At 39.9% G+C, this 12,188-nt stretch overlaps 1 protein-coding gene across 1 annotated transcript in view; it reads left to right on the plus strand.

The window, feature by feature from the left end:
* Nucleotides 1–523: 523 nt before the first annotated feature.
* The window catches only part of LOC127952945 (neurogenic locus notch homolog protein 2), a 31,168-nt gene continuing 19,503 nt past the window's right edge, over nt 524–12,188 (plus strand). Inside the window, exons 1-2 of the mRNA XM_052551879.1 lie at nt 524–877; nt 2,112–2,178. Coding sequence (XP_052407839.1) covers nt 817–877; nt 2,112–2,178 — 128 coding nt within the window. The 5' untranslated portion in view covers nt 524–816. The remainder of the gene's footprint in view (nt 878–2,111; nt 2,179–12,188) is intronic.

Raw genomic sequence — 12,188 nt, forward strand, 5'->3', positions numbered from 1 at the left:
ATGTCTCTTACTTGCATGATTTTCACGAAACAATTTATTTCCTTGAACTAGGTATTATTTTGTTTCTTAAAGTGCCTCGGTATAAAACATTATAATTGTCAAATAATAAACATTATTTGCCTTATATTTCCATTTTCTTCTAGTAAATAAATACATTATTTCAATCGACTATATTTCTAAACTTAATATATGAGTGAATATTTTGCCCCTTCTCCTTAGCGTTTACGAACAACACAATTGCCTTCATTGCTTTCTTACCTTTAGCAATTTCAATAGTTTATCTGTGGATTTATGTGATATACCAAGAATAAATGTTACTCCTGTTTAAGTTTTAAGCTTCTACAAAACTTATTTTCCCGAGGGAAGACGGTCGGAATTCGGATTCATTTCCAAGCCTTTGACGAGTCTGCACTATTCAGTTCAGCGGAAGGACAAACCACAACTTGAGTGAGAGAAGGCTTCGGAAGGGGGCGGAGTGATACAAAGCCCGGCGGTGGACTCGGATCCGAAGTGAAGTAGTGAAACTTTTTCAAAAGTTCCTGGAGGTGTTTCGAGACGCACGGCAGCCGAGTCCGAGCTGTCCCACTGCCATTAAACCCCAAGGAAGAAGAGGAAGAAGAGTCCGAGCTGCAGAGGAAATACGGCATTGGACTATTTCGAAAACGCTCAATTTCTATGAAATTCACTCAAGTTAACTTTATGACGCTACTTCATCTTAATGTGATCCCTTGGAACTTTAATCACCGTGTCATTTTTTAAAGGATGTATTATTGCTAACATTTCAAAAAAAAGGAGTAGTATCGCGTTTTCACAGAAATGGGGAATTACAGTCTTTGGATATTTCTGTCAATTTTACATCTTGTGCAAAACAGCGAAGGTAAGATGACTGATTCTTCTCTCTTTTTTGTTGTCTGGATCTAACTGATCTTGGGACATGTGTGGACGTAAATAACCTGTTACATTAGAACTAATGAAAGAACATAAAACACCACGAACTGTCTTTGATTTATTGATGTTCTTTGATGAGGTTCAGAATTTTGACATTCAGCGGCTTGCACATAGCTTTGTGAAGTTTGGTGCAAGATATGTGCCATTAATTGATAGTCTGTTCTCATAAACGTGTTTGTCTCAGTCCATCACTAGGTCGGGATACATTTAAAAATGAAGCATTAATTTTTCTATAATAAACCGCTGTAACAGTTCGCGCTAACAGTGTTGTGAAGATCATTGCAAAACGTTATGCAGAGATTTTTCCGTGATTATGGCATTTAAAGCATTCAAACCACATGAGGACACATTCTCTTTGTTGGTGAGGAATGTTGCATTAGCTAAATATTAATTGTGGTGTAACTTTTACAGGTTTAATGCGTCTACATAACATTAATAAGTATAGAGGGCATTGTATTGGGTCTGTGTGCGTTTTGTCCTTGCATGAACCGTGAGAAAGTAAAGTAAATGTCCGCTTCGCTGCACTGGTATAAACGACCTATCAATGTGCATAGTAGATTGTCATCAGAGCTTTGCTGTGAAATCACTGCAATAGATTATATAAGATTTTTTGATATGGTATTTTTCTATTCTCATGAATGGAAACATAGATGATGAGTTTTGTGGGACTTCTTGCATATGAAGCGGCTTGGTCTTTTATTGTGCCGGTGTCTTATACATACAAAGAACAATCATCAACGGAACTGTTTTTTTTTTTCTTCTTCTTCATAGCCAACAGTTACAGTTAAATCGATAAAGTAGTACTGCCTTAATGAAGAATTCGAATATTATCGAAAACATGCGTCTTCTATTGCTTCGTATTTGATAAGACTTAACGTGTTGAATTCTATTGTCATTCAAACAAAGCGCGAGTGTGAGCGAAATAACCGGAATGTTGTCTCGCGACACACTCACACATAAGACGCAATGTGTATTTGAAAAAAAAAAATATGGCAACAAAATAAAGATATGAGGGAATATCTGTATCTGAAATAAGCGGGATACGGGTTCTGTAAATATAAACAAATGTGTCCAATTGCAGGGTTGTTTAATATAAAATTATCTTTGCTTTTATGTTTTACTATAAAGTTGTCTTTGCCTCATTGTGCCCTCTCTTTCCACAGGAATGCACTGCATGGATACACTCAGGCCGTGCGAAAATGGAGGAATATGTATGGATTCAAAATGCTTGTAAGCCCACAGTTGTCATTTCATTGCAAATACAATTTTATTCTATAGAATACACTTTGTTTAATTCACAATTGATGGCTAAAATCGCCTGGTCTTTTTTAATGAAAAATAGTATTCACAGTGATGCAGTCTAAACAGGTTAACTGGATAACTGTTGCTATTGCTGTTATTAAGCCTTGATTATCAGTTTCACAGTCACTATTGCACAGTGTGGAGTGTATAAAGAACACAGAACAATGTTTTAATGTCTGTATAGGATATTTACACTGTCGTTTTTGTTTTTAAGTGTCCTTTGAGTTTTAGTTTAAGAATCTGAATCATTCACCTGATTCTACGCCTCATAATTAACTCAAGTTGGACCATATAATTTTGTGCTAACAATAAATGCACTCAGCCACACTACACCTGTCCACAATACATCAGTCACATAAAATACTTATGATTGTGAGGCAATGTGAGCTTTTTTTCCCCCCAATTGCATAGTGTTCCTTCACACAGTCTTTGTCTTCATTGTTTATGCTAATACAAATTGATTGTTATCACATGAGAGCCTGGGGCTGTTGTTTTATGTTTCACGCCTGATTTGGAAAACTGTGTCTTTGAACTCTAGCTTCCACTGTGTTTTTGTTTTTTCTCCCAGTTTTTTTTTTTCCAGGAGGCACTAGTTCGTGGGAACCACTCTCAGTGGTTGAATGTAATGGCCAGATCAATAGGGTGTTAAACTAAAAGCAATACGTTTTACATTTTGTACATCTATCTTTACAGATCAGTGGTTGTAAGAAGCAGGTATTTGAATTCTTTATTTGAAAATTAAACTCTGCATTCTCTTCTGCAGTCATGTTGATTACTTAATGGTATGTGACCACTCCTTCACTTAAAACAAAAATGGCACAACCAAGTAGCCCCCCCCCCTCTCCACCCCCACTGTTCTATACCATTTATATAGCTTGTTTATTTAAGGATATAATATTTATTTTATATTTATTTTATATAAGGATACTTTGGTTATTTAAAATCTGTTAAATGCTCCTATTTGTGCCCTTAAGGCATTAAATCACCCCACCATTAACCAAAGAATCTCATACCCTCAGGCAAGTTGTTAATGCCTGCTCACTGGCCAGGTATCCTGGATGAAGCCTCATTGTACTTTAAACCTGAGTTTTTAATGCAAACGCATACCAGAGGTGGTTGGTTGTGGAAAATGTGAGTTAAGTCCTAACTGATTTAGAATTGTTGAGGTAAACTGAAGCGTTTTAGTGGCAGGGCAATGCTAAAAGTCAGTGTTTTGTTTTTTGAAACTTTGTGCGTATATAATTCTCATAAAGCTCTGGAGTTAGATAAATATGGCAAGGTGGCACTAACATGCCTTGTGTGTCAGTGTAACAGTCTTTAAAGGGTTACTCCACCCAAAAATGAAAATTTTGTCATTAATCACTTACCCCCATGTCATTCCAAACTCGTAAAAGCTCTGTCCATCTTTGGAACACAATTTAAGATATTTTGGATGAAGACAGGGAGACTTGAGACTGTCCCATAGACTGCCAAATAAATAACAGTGTCCAGGTCCAGGAAAGTCTGAAAAGCATTGTCAGAATAGTCCATCTGCCATCAGTGATTCAACTGTAACGTTATAAAATGATGACAATACTTTTTGTACACTAAGAAAACTAAAATAACGACTTTATTCAACAATTCCTCTTCTCTGTATCTCTCCAAATCAGCGTAGCGTCATTTTGGCAAATCTGAGCTGTACGCAGATGGCGTATGCTCTTCTGTATCAGCTGCGGCGAAAGGATACGTTAAATCTATTTACGCTTTGGTTTAAAGGCAAACAATGCATCAGCGCAGCGTGGAGCTTACGCCATCTGCAATGAAGTCTTTATTTTTGTTTACTTCATGTACAAAAAGTACTCTTGTTGCTTCATAACGTCACGGTTGAATCACTGATGGCAGATGGACTATTCTGACGATGCTTGTCATTCTTTTCTGGACCTTGACACTGTTATTTATTGGCCAGTCTATTGGACAGTCTCAAGCCTTCCGGTTTTCATCCAAAATATCTTAAATTGGGTTCCAAAGACGAACAGAGCTTTTACAGGTTTGGAACGACATGGAGGTAAGTGATTAATGACAAAATTATCATTTTTGGGTGGAGTAAACCTTTAATCATTACCCATAACACTTCAAGCCAAGTTATATACACAGTGTGTTAGTAAATGTGTAATGGTGTTGATTAGTGCTTTGTTCTTCCCTGCTCATTCCTGCTCTACTCATTACAGAGATTTTTCTAGATTGGATATTATATTGACACACGTTGTTACATTTTATGTTTTAAAGATGTTATTATAATGTTAATGTTATGTTTAAAATGTTACTTTATGAGTTCAAAAGGCAGTTCACGCACGCAGTTCTGTTGTGTTGGTGTCCTGTTAAAAGGAAAAGGATTTTTTCTTAAATAAGGAGAACAGTAAATGTCATGCCACACAACATGGTAATACAACCATGTGGAACGGCCAGCCACAAGAGAGTGGTCAAACTAGTCCTTGAGCTATGGGGACAGTAGTCCCACTCCAGCCCCCTCCTTAGAGATCCTGATGAAACCAGAGATCCAAAACACCAGAAAGGAACCTTTATTCCTCCAGATACCAACCTGTAACCCAGCACCACTAGAAAGACCAGAGAAAGTAGGAGGAGGACTAGAGAAGAAAGGGCATATGGGAGTCAGGGAACAACAGAGAAAAGAGTGGATAATGGCACTTTTAGCAAACAGAGGCAAAGGTTGAACTAGACATAGTAAGGAGTACTGGATGGACCTAGGAATTTCACAAGAATTCCACTGAGATTTTCAAGCTGTGTTGAAATCCGGTCTCTGAGAAAAACCTTGGCCAAAAAATTCTTACACCTGTTCCTCTCCATGATGTGTTTTTCTTCCTTACGACGAGAGCTAATGTGCCTGGAGGAAGTTGATTATGCGATTATTTAGTGTAGTATCCTTGTTGCAAGAGAGCTCTCTAGTGACTGTAATGTTATGCGAACATGCCCCATAGGACTGTAATTGTTACCGGCTCTGTTATGTTGACTGTTGTTCTACCAGGGTCTGGTTGAGACATATATTGAGCCCTAGATCTTGTTTGGCTCCTATCTCATTTCATGGTCCCCTGCGCTGAGAGCTTCAGTGGCTGGTGCAGTCCATGACAGATTACAGAAGTAATCCCTCTCTAACTCTCTCCACTGAGTGCTTCTTCACAATGGGCCACTGTCCAATGCGTCTTGGGCTACTTTGATGAGCTGACATAGGGTTAACATCTGGACTGTTCAGAGGACCTGATTTGTACCTTTATTGTGGCACAATTGTCTAAATCTCATCATATAATCCCTGTGACAACTATTTATGTATTTGCAAAACTGACCCCATGGTGGTGACATCAAGGGATAAAGTCGGGGTATCTTGATGTATACAGCAGAATGCTCTGTGGATCCAGTTATTAAATTCTGGACCTGCTATGGTGTGCTGCTCATCTACAGGAGATGTGAGGCATTGAATGACAGCACACTTGTTGTGAAGACTCCAGGAATGTCACTCCAGGTGAAGAGTCAGGAAGCTCTGTTAAAGTGTCTCTAATCTTATCCCCCCAGTGAGGAGAGTGTGCAAGCAAGTGCAGCCACGGTGTGGGATAAAGTCTCGACTGAAGCAAAGAGATAATTAGGCAGATTGTGAGAGTGTCATTCAGAGATAGTCCAGCTGGAAGAATAAGGTGGGGGTGGGGATGCGTGTTGGAGAAAGGGGGTTGTACTGGGGTGTAGAGGGACAGCTGGTGGATGTTGTGATGGTAATCCAGTGAAGTCAGACCCTTACAAAGGGGGAGCGGAGGGCCAGGTGCTTCCATTGAACGGCTTGCTGCCCCACGCTGAGACAGACGGGCCTACGGAGGAGCGGAGCCGGCGGCCCACGGGCCTCCTAACACATGCTCACACACACACGCAGCGAACTGATGTGGAGATTCTCCATTGTCTGCATGAGCTCTGCAAGCCCAGGCCACTGTCACTCTCTGAGAGCAGTGAAGATGAAAGTGAGCCACTGAGTAGAGATGAGAAGATAAAGAGAAATCTGTGTTTGCACTTTCCCACCCATTTGCTTAGAAAGGAAGTGGATACAGTGGGGCTCTCTCCATTATTGATGGTCTCACCTTGACCTCAGTAGCAGAGCGAGTCTATAAATTGTGAGCGCTGTGTTTTGACCCATGGAAGTAGACCCAGGGAAGCTCTCTGCCTCTTAAGAAATGATTTATGAAGACAGTTAGTTAGACATGAAGCAGGCTCCGCAGTCACTGGCTTTCTGTGAACTAACAACTGTATTTTATTTACATAGAGTTGCCCTTTCAAAAGGAAAAAAAAATAGCACAAATAATTGCTATCAAATGCCTCTGTTGATTTACTTATAGAATAGTGCATACCAATATGGCCATGTCCATAGTAATGTTTTAGTTTGAAAATACATCTTTTTCTCTCCGTTTTAGCCTTCCGTCCACACTGAGACGGCATTTTTACCAAGGAAAAAGGAGCTTTTTGAAAACACTCTACAAACTGGATGAATTTGAAAACACCATTTTCGCGTTGTAGTGTAGACTGTAAAAACGAAGGCTTTTGAAAACGATGACGCAAGTTTAGTCATTACTTTTTCATGCACTTTCACCCTATTGTAATAGATGTGTTACCATGTACACTGTTCATATCTCAGTCCTGCAAAGATGAAAGCAAATTTACTCACGATCGCTATGCGGCAAAACTTGAGGGCTGTTGCGTTTAAGATCAGACATAAAATTGTGATTGTGTGTGACCTGGACGCGTCAGTGAGTGGTGAGTTCTTTTCATAAACAGAATAAATAACATTTACTGTCAGTAAAACTGTATGAAAACGTCTCATGTCTGTTCCATGTGTATCATCTGCAGTGAGCGTTTGTGAGGCTTTATGCATGGTGCAGAAAGCGAATGTAATGTTTTCTGATGTTACTGTGTGGAAGAGACATTTTTGGAAAATGCTTGAAAACGCTAGTGTGGACGGAGAGCGTTTTAAAATGAAAACATAATATCAATTTAATATCAAAAAGATGAGTCAGGTAATGTCTGGTTGGTGGGTGAATTGAGACACTCCCCCTGAAAGTAGGCAGATTGAGGAGAGAGCCCTTCTTATTTGATAGTGTTGGAGAGCATTTTGGGTTTAATGTGCTCCTGTAAGCTGATGCCGCAAACAGGCAGTCCTGGTTCCCAGGCCCTGTCACAGGAAATGCTGACTCCTGACCCTTCTACTCTACTCACATCCTGTCTATCAATACAGCTGAGAAGGGCTTATGATGGGTTCTTGCCGTCTCTCATTTCTAACTCCTTTTATGTCCCTTCAGATATTCCATCACCACACCTCACATCTATGAGTGTTGTTGGCTTACTGGCTCCAGAGAGATCTACTTTAATCACACTTAAAGTTTTAGTTCACCCAAAAATGAAAATAAGCCCATAAATTACTCACCATCAAGTCATCCTAGTTGTATATGACTTTCTTCTTTCAGACGAATCCAGTCGGAATTATATAAAAAAAAAAATTTAAGCTGTTTAATTGCACTCAGCAGGAGTTGCAGTGCATCAGTCAAAAATAAGTTAATAAAATGCACCCATCCTTAATAAAAAGTGTCTCACACAGCTCCAGGGCATGATGCGCAACGCCAACCTCATACGTCATCAGCCCAGAGCTTGCTTGTACAACTGTTGGCACAAGCTACGTTAAAATTATTATTATGCTTTGAATATGGATATTTTTCTTACAAAAACGCATCGATTCACTACACAAGGCCTTTGTTCACCCCCTCAGAGCCAAGTCAGACACTTTTTTTTATGGATGGGTGCTTTTTGTTTGTTTCTTTCTTTTGGACTTATGCTCTGCAACACCCGCTGTGTGCCATTAAACAGCTTGAAAGATCAAGGACGATTTTTAATATAACTCAGACTAAGTTTGTCTGAAAGCAGAAAGTCATATACACCTAGGATGACTTGAGGATGAGTTATTTATGGGCTTATTTTCATTTTTTGGTTGAATTTCACCCTTTGGGTGGAAAAACACTGTTTTTTCAAGCACCTGTCAATTTTGAGATTTTGGGCTGTTTAGTTTTTCATAAAGTGCTTTTTCTAGTGTTCAGATTTTTGTACTAGACATTTATGCAAATTAGTGCATATTTCATTGTATAATGCCTCATTTGCATATTTAAAAATAAAATTTTTGAAAACTTGTAATACAAAAACAGTTTGCAATAACCAATGTAATCAATCAACTGGGTAAGTAAAGAGATAACTATTAGTTATTTTTTTACCCTATTCACCTGCAGTGTCTCGCCTAAAGTTCTTGATTCCAATATTTGCTAATCACTTTCATTGAATTCATTCCAGTATGATCATAAACTCACACGTTGTAGTGCTGCAGTCATGTAAGGAGAAAAGCTGCAGTTTGTTTGGATGTTTATTGATAATGGTGAAGATAAGAGCAAACACCGGAGTAGTTTATGGGTGGCAGTGCTTGGGATAAGAAGCATTCTTTGGCCTCTACCTGAGTGTTGTCTTCCACTCTTATCAGGCTCTCTAGAGCTTTGTGTTTTCTGATCACAGCAACATTAAAGCTTTCCAGATATGATGTAGGGATGTACTGGGAGTTTTCTGAGTTTCATCCCAGCTATCTTCATGTTTTGTGATTTATGAGACAGATTGGTTGACAGCATTTTACAGGATGTTCTTCATGCTGCAAAATGAAGGACTGTAAAATTCCCAGTGAGATTGCTTAATGCGTAATGCAGGACACTCCAGGTTATAGCTGGAAGTTATTTTGAAGTTATGTGGAGTTAGTTTGAGGTTCTCATAGTTTTCTTAGATTTTCGAGGCATGTTAGTGTAGAAACACACTAGTGATCGTCTTCAGATCTGCAGAATCAATAAGAGAAGACCACTTCTCTTTGAGTTCCAAGCGATCTGGATCGGTTTAGGTGCTGGGGTGTGGTTTTGTGGTGAAGGACAGTGAAGAATGCTTTGGAAGACCTCGAGTCTGGGGTGCATGCAATGTGGTTACGGTTGGCTTGTCAGCAATACCAGAAATTCCAGAGGTTTTTTGTGAGCATTGACCATAGTTACATTCTTTACACTTATTTGTTTCAAAAGCTTTAAATCTGATCTGATAAACATAAGCAAGTGTTTTTGTTAACTTTCAGTATGATAAGATCTATTTTTAAAGCTTTTGTCAGAAGTCTTACTTACAGTCTGTTCATTATAATAATCTAAATAGATAGATAATTATGTGGCCAATGCAACACAGCAGGACAATGGGTTGGCAAAGGAAAACAAATATGGATATCTCATGGATATCTACCCATCTGCATATTTCCATAGGTTGACAGGTGCTTATTGTTGAAAAGTTAAATTTATCTGTTTATAATAAAAAAACTACACAAAACACCGGCTAAAAACCAAAACCCCTTCCATGTGCCATAGGCCTAATTTTGATTAGGATTTTCAAAATGTCCTTTACTTCCAGCGATTAGTAGAGCGTTTTTCTGTAAGTCTGAAAGGTTCAGTTCCTGTGAAAGTCCTTTCCTCACAAACCCCCTCCCTCTCAGCTCTCTCCTCAGCCATGGGTTACTGTTGCCAGGCTACAGCAGAGGCCTGTTGGTTCGTTTGAGCACAGGCCTGAAAGCCCGGCTGTTTGGGCCACTGCTCCCCCGTCCTTAAACAATGGGGTTCTGACTACTTTAGCTCTTTTATTTGGCCCACAAAGTGCTCCCCTACCCCCACTTTGGTTCCTCTTTAAGAAGATGGGGAGCTGGGAGGGGGCAGTTGGGGGAGGGGGAACAGGCTCTAGCTGGCAGTTTGGTGTCAGTATGGGCTCTTCACAAAGGAATGGAGCGGCTAAATGCCAGATACTGCCATAGACTTTTTTTCTTAGGGGACTTTCTGCATTTTGATACCCTGAAAGTTGCTTTAAACCTCAGATTTGTATTGTTTTCGAAGCAAACAAAACAGGGTCTAGTTTCAGTCACATTAATAGCGGGTGACCTACACTCAACGTACTTCCTACTAAGGAAAGAGTTGGCTTTGTGAGAAACATGGTTATTGTCTTTCACCTCAGTGTGGGAAGGATGGCTTCAAGGAGATTGGAATCCAGTTGGGGAACTCTCATGCTTGGTGCCTCCTGGACCATGACTGTCCAGATGAAGCTCTTTCAGGGAGAAGCAGTGTGTTTTTGCTTCTCATCCACAGGTGTTGTGACCTTAGACTGCTAGATGATTGTATGGCATTGTGCTAAAGAGAATAGTATCAGGTGACATTGCCACAATGACCCTGAAATCAGGAAAAACGGCATTAGGTTTCAAAAGCAAGCAGAGATGCCGAACCTCACATACATGAATCATTCCAGCTGTAGCATCCAAAAAGCCCCTGTGTGCATGTACACAGTATATAAGTTACAAAAGTCCTTGAGAGTCCTAAAGGCTTTCAGGTCCCGTGAAATTCTTTTGATATGCTATTGGAGATACACCTATACAACATTTTTGAATGAGGCCCTGTCCATTGTTTTTTCACTCATACTCATATCATGACTTGTCTTGTGGTTTCTCAGCGTCCTAGGAGAGGAAAGTGTTTGTAAGTTACACAGCGTGATTGAGTGTGCATGTGAGGTGTTTGACTGCATCAGTTCCCTGAATTATTTGTTTGTCTAATCAGTTAAGAATCATTGCTTAATTGCCAGCCTGTCTGACTGTTTATTAACCTCCTTTCAACAGTATCAGGAAAAGTGTGCTGTGACTGTGCTGCTATACTTCTGCATGTGATCTAACAGCCTGCATGCACATCTGTTTGGAGATTTACAGACAGAACAGTGCCATTGTTTTGAGCGTAATCCTTTAAAGAAGCGGCGAGAAGGCAGATAGCCAAAGCAGTCCTGACAGACGTGAACAGTTGTTTAGTATTATTTGCAGCTGGCGTGAACCATCATTGGTGTTGTGACATTGGTGGATTACTGTTTTTGCTCTCTCCCTTCCTCAGCCTTGTCTACTCTGATATAATTTAGGGGCCAGGGGTCAAGTCTTGGAATATTTGACTCAGTAGTAATGCTGAGTAACATCCCACACCTGGCTTAAAGCGAAACTGCGAATTTCCATCCATATGACACTCTAAATTGTCCAAATTCTTCTTTGTAAAACATCCTCACTCAAAGTGGAGTTCCTGCCAGATTGAAGGCCCTTTACAATGAGGTGTTTTTCACTCTGAAAGCTCTGATAGGACTCTTGGCTGTATGTTTTTAGACGACTGATATGCACAGCCAAGGCCCAGACAAAAGAATGTGTGTTTTGGCTGCAGAGCACCGTGTGAGGACAAATATCCTAACCTCCCCCTGCTGCTACTTGACCAATATCTACACATTCTCACACACTTTCACCAAGGTTTTCACGGTGCAACAAATATGGAACTCCAGCACGGATACACACACACACACACAGGGAATGAGTTCCAAAACTCACAAATGCATGTTATAATGTTTTGCAAGGCCAGAGACTCCCTTTCTTTGTGTGTGGAAATAGCACTTGTCAACACATCTACACATCCTCATAGTCCAGTAACTCTTTGAAATCCCACGAGCAGTTGCTCAGTGATTGTGCCCATTGTGGCCGTCCAAAAGTTTCTCTTTTGTTTAACCACTTGCTGACCACACTTTTTCTTTTCTTTTGTTTTACATTTCGTAACAAAGAATACATGTAGAAAATAGCCCAGTTAAAAGATGTACCCCAGAATCTGATCCGTTTGGCCCCCATCGCACATTCCTAACTGCTCATGTACACATGCACTCATTCATGCTACACATTTACATCACCTGCTTCTTTGAGCCAAAACAGGACAACAACAGGTTGTAAAATAGGCTCTGTCTAGGCATTTTTCAGCATTTAAAGGCCCATTGCCCGGAATGGTAATTTTTTAAGGGCTTGA

The sequence above is a fragment of the Carassius gibelio genome, chromosome A3 (genome assembly GCF_023724105.1).
Source record: "Carassius gibelio isolate Cgi1373 ecotype wild population from Czech Republic chromosome A3, carGib1.2-hapl.c, whole genome shotgun sequence".
Taxonomy (NCBI): Eukaryota; Metazoa; Chordata; class Actinopteri; order Cypriniformes; family Cyprinidae; genus Carassius; species Carassius gibelio.